General features: G+C 44.6%; 1 protein-coding gene across 8 annotated transcripts in view; it reads right to left on the bottom strand.

Moving 5' to 3' along the window:
- The window catches only part of Arhgef3 (Rho guanine nucleotide exchange factor 3), a 277,400-nt gene that overhangs the window by 144,462 nt on the left and 118,840 nt on the right, over window positions 1-14,098 (bottom strand). Inside the window, exon 1 of one of the 8 annotated variants that reach the window (XM_076931300.1) lies at window positions 13,143-13,275. The exons of 6 other annotated variants lie outside the window; for them this stretch is intronic. In XM_076931300.1, the coding sequence (XP_076787415.1) occupies window positions 13,143-13,193 (51 nt within the window). In that variant the 5' untranslated portion in view covers window positions 13,194-13,275. Of the gene's footprint in view, window positions 1-13,142; window positions 13,276-14,098 lie in introns of those variants that run through there. One more of the 8 variants, XM_076931304.1, reaches the window with a different exon arrangement.

The following is a 14,098-nucleotide window of genomic DNA, read 5'->3' as shown; positions in this document are numbered from 1 at the left end:
AGGTCTCACTGAGGGAAATCAGGGAAGGACTTCAAGGCAGGAACCTGGAATGTGAAAGAATGCTACCTGCTGGCTCCCCACAGCTTTATGCTTAGCTGGCTTTCTTATAGAGCTCAAGACCACCTGCTTAGGAATGAAGCTGGGTTCTCCTACATTAACAATCAAGACAATCTCCCAAAGGCATGCTCACAATGAAACGGGATTTCCTGTCTGATGACTCCAGGCTATGTCAAGCTAATTAGAGTACCTGTTATCTTTATTTGGTGTTCCTGTAAAGCAGATCCTGGGATAAAAATGGAGGACTAAGCTAGCTCAGAGGCTTCCTTGGGAGATCTGCTGAGTGTAAGGAAGTGGGGTGGCAGAAAGGAGAGAAGGTATGTGTAGTCAGTAGGTTACAGCCATGGTCAGCCAGAGTCCGACCCACTTGGGGAGCCCCTGAGAGAGGCTGTAAAACACAGTCCACAAGTCTCCACTAGGAGCGAGGAGGTAGGGTTGCCAAATGCCTCCTTTCGATGACTAAAGGGAGTTCCTTGGAATGTCAGCTGCCTTAGATGGTAACTCTCTCAAGTAGACTGATATAAGGTGACAACACCCACAGGAGACCAGAAGAGGTAGAGGAGGAGGAAGAGGAAGAAGAGGAGGAGGAAGAGAAAAAGGAGCTGGTAAAAGAGGAGGAAGAGGAGGAGGAGGGAGAGGAGATGACGATGATGACATCTGGAGTGGCACAAGCCCCAAGGGTGATATCTCTGCAGATGAGTTTCATTCAGTGTAAGCTCAGTGAGTTGGACCAGATGACCACAGACATTTCCTATGTTACAATAATTCAGACTCTGCTACAAGACCCTTCCCTCAGCATACAGCCACACAACACTCTTCAAACCATTGCCTTTTCCAATCCATCCAGAAAAAAAGAGTTGAACCTAGGCTACCTCAAGATAATGTTTCCCAACCTTATCTCCCTCCTGGGCACAAAGAGGCTCAGGCCAGAGCATTTAGCTGAAGTTTAGTAACATTGTTTGGGAATGTTTGTTTACCTTAATAGTTACATTCTATTTATGGCCAGAATACTAGATTTTTTTGTTTATCTTAGTAATATAAACTTGCGGTTAAAGACAAATAATCAGGGGAAGCCTATGTTGTTTTGTAGAAAATAATTTTGCCCTACACAACATTAAAGGCTGTAGCTAAGGTGATTCGTTTTCATGGCACTGGCAACATTTTATAAGTCACTGTAGTAATTGGTAACTAACTGCCCGTGCATTTTGCCACCCATAACAAACACAGATGAGCATCTCCCTCTGGTCTTCTCCCCTGGGATGGCTGAATGGGGCCTCCTCCTTTCCCTTGTCTGCCTAGTCATGGATTAAAAATGATATTTCTATCTAATAGACCTAACTTTAGTCACAGGAAATGGGAGTGCTTGGGAGCATTAGCCTCAAGCATTAGCCAAGCTTTGTTCGAGGATGGACACTTTATCTGCCCTCAACCTTCTTCCTTCTCCCTTTGGGAGGAGGGAGTGAGGCTAGCTCTACAGGACCAGCGGGGAGCCAGGCCTGTTTGCTGGCTTCCTGGCTCCTAAACAGGACACTCCCATTTTTTTGTTGTTGAAAATTTACGTCCTGGCCGGGCGGTGGTGGCGCACGCCTTTAATCCCAGCACTTGGGAGGCAGAGGCAGGCCGATTTCTGAGTTCGAGGCCAGCCTGGTTTACAGAGTGAGATCCAGGACAGCCAGGGCTACACAGAGAAACCCTGTCTCGAAAAACCAAAAAAAAAAAAAAAGAAAAAGAAAAAAGAAAATTTACGTCCTGGCTCACATGTTACAGTATTGTCAGAACCAAGCAATGCTCACATTTGGATGTATTTTATTTTATTTTGGTTTTTTGACCTGCCTATCTAACAGACTTTAATACAATTTAACTGTATCTTCCTCGTTTTGTGTTCAGCCAACTCTCCTTTCTGCCTGGCCTGTAAAAAAAAAAATGTGGGATTCACAGACCTGCTCCTGGGTTCATCCCCTGGAACATTTCATTCTGGCCAACACACAGGAAGAAAGCCTGCTTTACAGTTAGCCCTGAGTTACTGTCCTCCAGGGCAGTGGTTCTCAGTTTGTGTGTGGCGAGTGTGAGAGTTGAAGGACCCTGTCACAGGGGTTACAAATCAGATATCCTGCATATCAGATATGTACATTATGATTCATAACAGTAGCAAGAATACAGTTACGAAGTAGCAAGAGAATAACTTAACGTATCAAAGAGCTGCAGCGTGAGGGAGGTTGAGCACCACTGCTCAGGGCTCCGAGTCCTCAGAGCTTGTGTCTAAAATCTGTCACCCCTGGGTGTCTACAGTGACACCTATGACCTATCATGGAATCTATCACACACTCGTGCCTTAGCCCCAGCCTTCCCCCTGCTAGGCCTCCCGTGCATCTTTTATGACTCAGTCTGCGGGTCCTAGTTTAGAAACCCTCCCTGAGTCACTCAAAGTTTTCTCCTTTTATATTTTTAGATATTTTTTTTAATAGGTAATACAAATGCATTGGTGTGTTGGGGCATTTTTTTGTTAATCATTTCGGGTCCCCACCCACCTAAGGGAAAAGGGTGATATGGTTTCATGTAGTCCAGGCTGGCCTTGAACTCTTGGTTGCCCAATCCTCTGCCTCTGAGATTACAGGTGTGAGCCATACTGTTTGGGCAAATGCATGGGACTCAGGTGTAATACATAGCATACAAAGACAGGGACACCACTCTCCTACCCCAGCTGTCCTGTTCTCCTTGTCTGCAGGGAGACAACCTCTGCAACGACTTCCTTCCAAATTTTTCCAGAGTTGCTTAAGCATTTTATCCAAATGGTGGCAACTTTTCTACAGTATCTTGAAAACCTTCGATGCCAACAAACCATCAAGCCAATGCAAATGCAAATGGTTTCACCTCTTCAGTAGCTGCAAATCACACACACACACACACACACACACACACACACACACACACACTTTTTTTTTTTTTCGAGACAGGGTTTCTCTGTGTAGTCCTGGCTGTCCTGGAACTCACTTTGTAGACCAGGCTGGCCTCCAACTCAGAAGTCTGCCTGCCCCTGGCTCCTGAGTGCTGGGATTAAACGTGTGAGCCACCATGTCCTACCCAACAAAGCATATTTCTAATGTACTTACTCACTGAAGTCTGCATTAGCTGACATGTTTGTGGCTACAGAAGATGTTCTACATGGTCAGTCCCTGTGCAAGACAGACAGCAGCAGTAATATCAAGGCTAAGTGCTCAGTCCTGCCAGACTGGACTGAAAGATTCCACTACAACTCATATTCCTGCCGGCCAAGTATAGACCAGCCTGCCACGCTCACACACAAGGTAGTCATATTTAAAATCCCCAACAAGGCAAAGAGTGAGAAATGAGAGTTTGGTCAGGTTTAAATTGACATTTTTCTGAGGTGAAACCTCTAGAGTTCTGCTGTACTGAACAGTAGCCAGGAAGTACACACAGCCATTCAGATCTACAATTTAATCCAGTATAATGAAGAGAAAAATGAGCCCAGTTCCTCAGCTGCACTAGCCGATTTCAAATGGTCATTGGCACACCTGTGGCCACTGCCCTCCATGTGAGACAGGACAGGTTCTCCAGGTGGACTGGCCGCTGTGGCCACATCCACTGACCAGACACTTGAAACTTTTCAGTTGGGAGGCAGAGGCAGGTGGATTTCTGAGTTCGAGGCCAGCCTGGTCTACAGAGTGAGTTCCAGGACAGCCAGGGCTATACAGAGAAACCCTGTCTCAAAAAACAAAAAAACAAACAAAAAAGAAACTTTTCAGTTGACTTGTATATTTGAAAGACATAGTGTTAAAAAAATATATTTAATATGTTAATATAGTATATATAATAACTATATTATATAAAACAATGATTAAATTATGTAATTTATATATAATTAATATAATTATATAAATTATTTAATAAATAAAACATATAATCTATCTTAAAATATTTAAAATTTTTTATATATTCTTAAAATAATTTTTAAGATATAATTAGATAGCAACTAATATATTGAAATGCTACTATTTAGGTATATTGAATATTGTGAAAATTACTTTCTTTTTTGGTTTTACTTCTTTTAACCTGGCTAGTAGAAAATGTGGAATTACACACATAGTCAGTGTTGTCTCTGTGCCACAGGGCACAGCACACCCAGGGATACATGGTTCAGGAGCATGTCTCCCCTTTCATGGGAATTACTGCAATCCAGATAGCTGTGAGATAAAACAGACTCTTAGGGTCCTTTTCCCCTATGCTCTCCCCTGTACTCTAAAGACAGGCTGAGCTGTGAAAGGAAAAGGAAAGGGCCACGGGATTCTGCTGGCCAAGAATTCAGCCAGCAGCAAGCCAGCACCCTCCCCACCTGGGTGGCCACAGGAAGAAGCCTTGCTGATTCCTGGCAGGAACTGACTTCCTGGTGCTTGTGAGAACAATTCACCAGAAAACAAAGTGAAAGGCCTTCAAAAGTAGCACCAGAAGGCTCCAAATGCGATCTCCAGGACTCTGCAGGGCAGTCCATCCCTGCTCCATCCCATCTCTACCCTCTGGCTTCCACACAGGTCCCAGCTCAGCCGGCTCTGTGTACAGCTTCAGGTGAGGACAGAGAGATATGGGAAAAGTAGAAACCAGAGGAGGAGGAGGCAGGCTCTACTCTAAGGTTCTCAGAACTCAAGGATTTGCAGTTCAGAGATGGTACATGTTATCTGTGCCTTTGACTTGAGAAAGGAAAGGACAGCCGGGAAGTGGTGGCCCATGTCTTTAATCCCAGCACTTGGGAGGTAGAGGAAGGTGGATTTCTGAGTTCGAGGCCAGCCTGGTTTACAGAGTGAGTTCCAGGACAGCCAGAGCTACACAGAGAAACCCTGTCTCAAAAAAAAAAAAAAAAAAAAAAAAAGAGCGAGAGAGCGAGAGAGCGAGAGAGCGAGAGAGCGAGAGAGAGAGAGAGAGAGAGAGAGAGAGAATGAGAAAGGAAAGGACAAAAAAAATTCATTTTTGGAGCATGATCCATCCCTGAAGCCGATAGTCCAGATCAGGCACTGTTCTCTAAAATGATAGTAAGATCTAACTTCATGGGTTGGGAAAACAGGTCCAGGACCCACATGGCAGAAGAAGAGAACTAACTCCCAAAAGTTGTCCTCTGATGTCCCTACATGTACCATGGTGTATATACAAGTGCACAGGCACACATATTTATTACACACACACACACACACACACACACACACACACTTATTTTACAAATAAACTTTGTAAAAGCTTTTTTAAAGATCTAATTCCATTGAAAAATAAACCAAATACTTGGGGAAAAGTATTTGTTGTTGTTATCTGTGTGCCTGTGGGCAGGGGAACTAGCCTATCTGTTGTGTAACCAGTCAAATAAGACTTCTTTTTTTTTTTTTTTTTTTAATATTTTATTTATTTATTTTATATATATGATGAATACACTGTAGCTGTCTTCAGACACACCAGAAGAGGGCGCCAGATCCCATTACAGATGGTTGTGAGCCACCATGTGGTTGCTGGGAATTGAACTCAGGACCTCTGGAAGAACAAGCAGTGCTCTTAGCCGCTGAGCCATCTCTCCAGCCCCCCAAATAAGACTTCTTGAGATGAGTTTTCCTACGTCATTTAATGGGTGAGTCTGGACCTTATATACATACAAACGAGGTCTCACCAACCCTCTTCACCCTCATTGCCTGCCTCATTTGGAAAACACCTCTGGGCAGTTGATATAAATTAGGCTCTGAAACCTGACCTCAGCACTGACTCCTAAAATACCTTCTCTTTCGCTGGACAGATTTCTCCAGAGACAGAAGGAAAGAGAGTGGATGGATGGTGAATCACTGGAGTGGAGGGAGTTCTTTCCTCAGGGTGGAAATGCTCATAATTGTGTGCAATTTTCTGTGGAGAACACCCACGAGTGTGTGAGGCCTCATGGGGGACAGAGGGCTGGTGATTTAGAGAGACTGTGACAGGCCAGGTACCCTGCTAAATTCTCACTACACGTGGGTACTTGAAGAGTTAACACCCAGAAGAGCCCACAAAACACGCCTGGGAGTTCTGCACCCGAGTTGTCCAGGAGCAAACCCTGCCTCTCTCCCATGTGCCCCTGTGTTCCTGGCACTGAGACATGTCACAATCCCCTTCTCCCTACCTGTGTCCCAGACACCAGAACTTGGCCAATCGCTCCTTTCTTGCATTAGGACATTACAAGCATGATGCAGGCCAGTCTGAATGGCATCTTTCTATTTGCCCAATGGGGACATGGACCAGCAAGTGGAACACACCTGAGAAATGTTCATCACTAGCCAGGTCTCAAGAAGTCCCCACAGACTGGGATCTGTCACATATTTCTTGAGGTCTGAGACATGTCAGGCTTTGGTTAGATATTCTCATCATCTGCATCATTTATCCTCACCCCAATACAGCAGAAAGCTCGACACAGACATCAACACGTGTAGCCTCAGCAATGATAACTGTGATCCCTCAGCTTGGGCCTGTGACTTGCTCTAGCCAATGAGTGGAAGGGACAATTCTGGGCTTACACATTGGGAGGGCCAATTTTAATTGTCAACTTGATCTAGTCTAGAGTCACCTGAAAAGGGAGTCTCATTGAAGGACTATCTAAATCAGTTTGACCTGTGGTATGTCTATTGGGAGACTGTCTTGATTACAGTAACAGGTAGGAAGATATAGCCCACTGTGGGTGGTACCATTCTCTGGGCTTGGGTCCAGGACTGTATTAAAAAGGAGAAAGTAAGGTGAATTCAACCATGTATGCATTCTCTCTGTGGTTTTGACTGTGGATGTGACTAGCTGTTTTAAGTCCCTATCACCTTGATTTTCCTGCAGTCATGGACCACTGTCTGAGCTGTAAGCAAGAATGAACCCTCTCTCCCCATGTTGCTTTTATCAGGGTATTTTGTTATAACAACTGGAAAGGAGACCAGGATAGACCTTAAAAGACAGTACATCTCTGCTTGCTCCTCTGAACAGGAGAAGAATGCAAATGTGACCACCTCATGGGGCAGACTCCTAGCCAGCCTGCCTGTGAGGAGGAGAATAAAGACTGTGTTTATCTGCTTCAGAGTTTGGGGATGATTGTTACTCAACATAAACTGAACAGAGTGACCCTGACCTCTCTCACATCTCACGAAGGAAGGGTTTTATGAACTGGGTCACTTTGTGGCTTTCTTGTTGCTTTCTCTCCAGGCTGGTAATGGCTCATTCAAAGAAGATATCAGGGGCCACAAAGATGAACATTTGGTCATCTGAGCACCTGGTACAAGCAAGAACCAAGCTGATTCTCAAGGAGTATGGGGGTGGGGCTGACAGATCAGAACTGGGTTGATTGTTCATTCCCATGAAGTAAGCAGAGTCAATAATCACAGTCAATATCAGGGGGACAGGTGGGGCCTGTGGAAGAAAAAAGGAAGGAGACCAACAGGACCAGCAGTGAAGAGGTGGGGAGATGGGCCAAGCAGCTTGCTGAGATGATCACACTAGGCATGAAGAGAAGCCAGAACAGGGATGAAGTTATTCAGAAAGCAGGAGGACAGAGCAAGAGGTAGCGGCCAGAGTGCTCCTGAGCTCTTTCCCACAGCAGGGAGCAACCTCAGAAGTTGGAAGACCACTGAAATGTGTGACATGGATCACCACAGAGCACATGGCATGTGCCCATCTCTCTTTATCATAATGCTTCTTAACAAAGAAATGGCTGAGCTGAGATTCAGAACTATTAAGTTATATGACAAAGGTAAGGTTTTTTTTTTTTTTTTTTTTTTTTTTTTTTTTTTTTTTTTTTTTTGGTTTTTTGAGACAGGGTTTCTCTGTGTAGCCCTGGCTGTCCTGGAACTCACTCTGTAGACCAGGCTGGCCTCGAACTCAGAAATCCGCCTGCCTCTGCCTCCCAAGTGCTGGGATTAAAGGCGTGCGCCACCACCGCCGGGCTAAAGGTAAGGTTTAAGAACAAAGTAAAACACAAAACTAAAAGGCAAAACAAAGCAACAACAATAAAAAAGGAAAACAAGACAACTTAAAAATCAGTATGTGAAAAATTACTGTCCAGGTCATGTTCAGACGCAGGAAAACAAGGATGGCTTTGGAGGGACATGAACCCAGTTCAATTTTCTCTTCCCTCCAGATCAGTCATGGGTCATGTGAACATGCTCACGTGAAACCTTTGAAAGGCTTCAGACTGATTTTACTAACTTTATAATCCACAAGATAGGCCTGGTCCTTGTGCCCATTCAGCAGGTAAAGCAACTGAGGCCTGGAGAGCAGAAGCTTGCACAGCCCACAATGTATGGAATAGTAAGTATTTGAAGTCAAGGTGTCCACTCCAGGATCCAGATTATTTTTTAGCTCTTAAAAATATATTTTAAAAAATTTTATGTGTATAAATGTGTTGCCTATCTATTCCTGTGCACAACATGCATGCAATAGCTGTGGAGTCTAGAAAAGGGTGTCGGAGCCTCTGGAACTGGGGTTACAGAGGGTTGTGAGTCACCATGTGGGTGTGAGAGCTGGTCTTCTGGAAGAGCAGCCACTGCTATTAACTGTTGAGCCATCGCTGCAGCTCAATGGATCTGCAACCTTAACAGCCATGATTCTACTGCCTTTAAAGGAGAGGTGGGGGCCAGGGAAGTCAGCAGCACCCGATGGTAACTGCACAGTCTGAAACCTGATGACCTCCGAACTCCAGACCCTGAGCTCTGTCCTGCTATTTCAGAAGGAGTGAGGGAACACAAGTGCCAATGGCAGGGGACATGTGGGACCTTTGGGGGTTGAGAAAGAAGCCGTTAGATAGGCAGGGAAGAGATGGGAAAATGAGCTAGAAGCGTGCTGAGGCAGGCCCACTGTGGAGGCAGAGAGGCCAGAGCATGGATAATGTTATTTAGAGACCAGGATGGACAGAGCAAGGGATCAGAGCCAGAACCTGCTTCCTGAGCTCTTCCTGAGAGAGCCGCCCACCCAGCCAGCACCGGGAACCTGTTTCCCTAAGTGACATCCATACCATCTATATTTAGGTCCTAAAGCCACCCATTGTTTCTGTCCCAGCAGACAGTGATGGTCACCACCCTGACCGTGTCCCTTGTGAGTCACACGGTTGAGTGCTCTATCGGGAAGGCTCTCTCAGAACCAGCTCTGAATGTCCTTCTGCTCCTGTGGCCTCCATGTCCAGTCCTGGGAAAGCTAGAAAAGGGGTTTTAAATAAAGCCCTGCATGGCATATGCTGCCTTGGCCCCTCTACAAAAACAAGCCAAGATGGCATTTACTTCAGGACTCGGGGCCTTTAGAAGCTGGTGGCTGCCACGTCCTTGCATACTACAGAGCCTTCTTTAGCAGTATCGCTTCTTCTGAGCCTCTGCGCTGAGACCCAGGGTAAAATCTGTCACTTCTCTGATAGCCACTCATACATCCTAGCTAGTGTAACATGGGACCTGGTGACACTGGCTGGGTGCTGGCCCTGCTTGGCACTTCATGAGCTATTTCAGTTGTTTCTCAGGACACCCCAAGAAGGTGGACATTATTATTTCCATTTCATATTCAGAAATTAGATTCAGAGAGGCATCATAACACACAGCTACCAAGGCAAAGCCGGGACTCAAACTCACACCGGTCTGGTTCCAAAGCCTGTGCCGTTGACTTTCATACCCCACTGGCCCGGGCTCTCCACAGATACAGAACTACTTTGATCAGATCTAAGTTAAGTTAATAGTTCTTTAAAGGGTTCCTCCCTCTTCTCCCTCCCATTGATGACCACAACTTCTCCAGAGCCACTTCTGGAAACTGTCAGAGATAAGAAATTAAAAAATTAATCAAAATTTATTCCATAGTATTTCTAAAAGCAGCTACTTAGCCTACTACATTTTGATTCAAGTAGATATCCTAAAAATACCTGTTTGTTTGTTTTTCAAGTTACCCTGGCTGTCCTTTGGAGTTTGCTTTATAGGCCTCGAACTCAGAGATCTATCTGCCCTGCCTCCCGAGTGCTGAGATTAAAGGCATGTACCACCACCCACGGGTTTTAAAAACACTTAACTGAGATAGATATAAAGCCTAGTTTTTATTTTGATACAACATATTTGCATGCCTCAGATTTCACATCAGAGCTGAAATGAGTTTGGAAACAAATGATATTTGATAGGTGAGTAAACAGAGCCGCAGAGAAAGTGACTTGTCATGAATACTCTTCCTCGGGTCACTGAGCCCCACCAGACCACCAAAATGGACAAGTTGACAAAGCACTGAAGAGAAAGTCCTTCAGACACTGTACATGGCAGGCAACTGAGCATGGCCCCAGCATTATAGCCACCACATGCTGCCAGGTGGCTAAGGATGTCATTTCTGCATCTATTCAGCCTACATATGAAACTTGATTTTTCTTACCAGTTAAAAGACTTTAGAAAAATCAACTTTTCTAAACCTCAGTTTTAGCATCTGCAAAATGGAAACAATAGTAGCTAATCCCTCCAGTGCTACAGTGACTTCATAAGATAGTGCTATTGCCTCTTCTACTTTGATATCATTGTGTTAATATCATTTATATGTAACACCTCTAAATGTCAATTTCTGTATCTCAAAGGCTCAAAAATTATTCTTTGTTAAGCAAGCAAATAGCTGGTGCAGTGAGTTGGAGGAGAGTAAAGTTACCCAAGTCACATGACGGGATTAAAAATACATGTTTATATAATATCAGTAGAATTAAAAAGAAACCACAATATGGGAGAAAATATCAACACATCACATATATAATAAGGGACAAATAATCAGAATACAGAAAGAATTACTAAATTCAACAGCAAAAATCAAACACCCTGATTCAAAAAACTTGAGATGTTTCTCTGCAGATATATAAATGGGCAACAATGTCTATGAAAACATCCATATCACCAGCATTAGATGAACACAAAAAGAAACACATAACAAAAATAAAAACAGAAAGTAGTAAGTGTTGGCAAAGATGTAGAGAGACTGGGATCCTCACGTGCTTCAGGCAAGATGGAGAAAATCACAGATGCTGTGAATCACAGATGCTGTGGGAAACTACCATGCCTCCTGAAACACTCGCAATTATGACCCAGAGATTCCACATTAGGATACAGACCCTGGGAGAGTGAAAGGAGGGTTTCGAAGATCTATTTGTGCATTCATGTTTGTGACAGCACTGTTCACAATGCTGTGTAAGTGACCCAGGCTTCAGTGCAGGATGAACGGGTGCGCAGAATGTACACATACACAGTACTACTCAGCCTCAAGGGAGAGAACTCTGACACATGTTTGATGGTGGATTAACCCTGAGGACGTTGTCTGAAACAAGTCAGTAACAAGAAGAGAAACCCTGTTTGACTCAACTTGCCAAAACCTTAGAGCAGTCAAAATCACAGGACTATGACTCAAGGTAGTTAAGCTTTTCTTTGAGATGCGGGCCTGAGTTTGAATCCCCTTCACCCCCCATAAATCCTCAGCACAGTGGTACCCCATGTCTGTAGTCACAGAGGTGGTGGAACAGGGACTGGGGGATTTGCTAGCCAATCACTGTACTCAAACTGGCCAGCTCCAGGTCAGCCAGAGACCATGTCTCAAAAGAGATACGGTTGTTGGGGGGTTGGTTGGAGAACTAATGAGATAGCTCAGAGGATAAAGCCAAAGACAAGCTAGTGACCTGACTTTGATCCCCAGAGTCAACAAAGAAATAGAAAGAGAGAATCAACTCCATAAAGTTGTCCTTCCACCTCCACAGGTAAGTTGTGCAAGTATGCCTTCATGCATGCTGTTTATACACACAGTAATAACGAATACAGATTTTAAAAAAGCAGCTAGTGATTGAGGAAGACACCTGATGTTGACCACACACATACATACATACACACACACATACACACACAGTAAGACACATACACACACAGACACAGTGTCACACATACACAAACACAGACATAAATATATATATACACTCACACAAATACATACATATATACACACACATTCATACTCAGAGACACACACATACATACAAACACACACACATATATACAGAGACACATACATGTACACAGACACACACATACAGATATGCAAATGCACATATACACACATATGCAAACATACAGACACACATAAACACACACAGACACACATGTACATACTACCGAGACAGAAAGAAGAATGCTTGCTCTCATCTACCAGGATTGTACTTATTGGTCTGAGAATGTAATTCTGGTGAGACTGGAACAAGTCGGGGTTTTCCTTTAAAGGAAGTTCTGGCTCCTTTAAAACGTCTACACATACCCCAAACAAATCATCAAAAGACACGGGAGAGGAAGCTTCGGAACTCTCAACCATCCTTTAATCCAGAAACAAACTGTTTCCAGCTGCTCGCTCCCAAACAACCTGAGCTGTGTTCTAGCTCACTGAGGGAGAATCTGGAGTCTCCACTTGCACCAGTCTGGCTTCATCTGTCCAGTGATAAGCACCATCGAAACACCAGAGTTACCTCAGGGAATCCTACAAGAGTAGCTCCAAACTTAATGAGCTTCCAAACTGAGTTTAGCCATTCTCCAATCCAGAGAAGAGAAGATGACCCTGGAAGCCCACCTAGAGATATAACCACCAGAGGAGAGAGGAGGTGTGGTCTTCTCTCTCCATCTTCCTATTAGTTGATGTGGGTCTCTTGTAAAAATCAAACCATTAGCAACATAGAACAGAGGGTGACCAGCCCTCTACTTGCTTTCCTCCAATCATAGCTGCTTGGGAGGTGATGGCAGTGATGCAATGCTACCTAGTGTGTGTGCACAGGCACACACACACACACACACACACAGAGCAGGCTGCAGTCCTAATTAGTGCACACAGCTTCTTGATTCAAGCCTAAAGAGAAAGGAACCTGGTTCCATTATCCAGAGTTTTTGTTGTTGTTTGTGGGTTGTTTTTGTTGTTGTTGTTGCTGCTTTTTAATAGCAGCTCACTGCATATCAACTTGGGTAATGACAAGACCTCCACACCCACCCACACCTCAGGTTCTGGCACCCAGAGGAGGCTTGGGTGAGAGCTGAGAGCACCTATCCCCTGCTCCGGAACAACAAGGAACTTACCTGTGCACGGAGAAAGAAACAGCACCACACCATGGGGCGAGCCGACCTCATCCACCCCAACTCCCTAGCTGCTAACTGCAGCAGAGCCTGGTGGACAGGACGCTCTGAGCTGTATGAGCATGGTTTCCCTGAGGGAACTCCTCCCCACCACTTAAGTTGCATGACAGGAAGTGACAGGGGCCATCCGTTACAAGTGTCAGAAGCTGAGAGCTCCAGCCTAGGGCTTCATCCTGTAGTTTCCTTCCCTGCTACAGCTGTACTTTCAAGCACTCTTAGCTTTGGCATTCAAAAGCAGACCCATCTTCAGTCATTTAGAAGCAAGCTGTGCTTACTGGGTCCCTACCTAGAGACATGGGAGATGTCCCAGCAGCCCTTGGGATGTACTGCCTCCCATGTGGAGCTCTCTCTATATATTTAAACACTTGAGTGAAATAGAGAGACGAGGAAGCGTCACTAGGAGGGATACGGGAAGGCCAGCTTTGGGTACAAAGAAATCAATGGTCTCCTTTGAACTTCACGTCCTGCCTAAGACACAGCACATACAGAACCACGATTTAAGAGTAACCACGGTTTAAGCAACACCCATCCGTTGCTTTCTTTTTACTTGAGCGAATCTGGCATCTTCCTCTAATGCCTTTTAAAAATAGTTACAGATGGAGATCGTCCTTTTGGTTTTTCTTCCTGCTCTTCTCATGGTTAACTTGGGGCTAGCATTTCTCATTTATGAACTGGCAGTCTCAGTGGGATACACACCCAGTTCCCTGCTTTTTACAAGATCTATACTCCCTTAGGTAAAGTAGACAGTATCACAATGACCTACACTGTCTGGAAGAACACAGTAAACCATCTCAGTCACTCTCTATGCAGGGCTGTTGGTCTCAAGCCCAAGGAGACCTAGCTCCTGTGAAGTTCTTGGTTTTTTGTTTTTGTTTTTAAAGAATTTAATCATAAAGATC

Source organism: Arvicanthis niloticus, chromosome 3, assembly GCF_011762505.2.
Source record: "Arvicanthis niloticus isolate mArvNil1 chromosome 3, mArvNil1.pat.X, whole genome shotgun sequence".
Taxonomy (NCBI): Eukaryota; Metazoa; Chordata; class Mammalia; order Rodentia; family Muridae; genus Arvicanthis; species Arvicanthis niloticus.
This window is presented reverse-complemented; position numbering and strand designations above follow the sequence as displayed.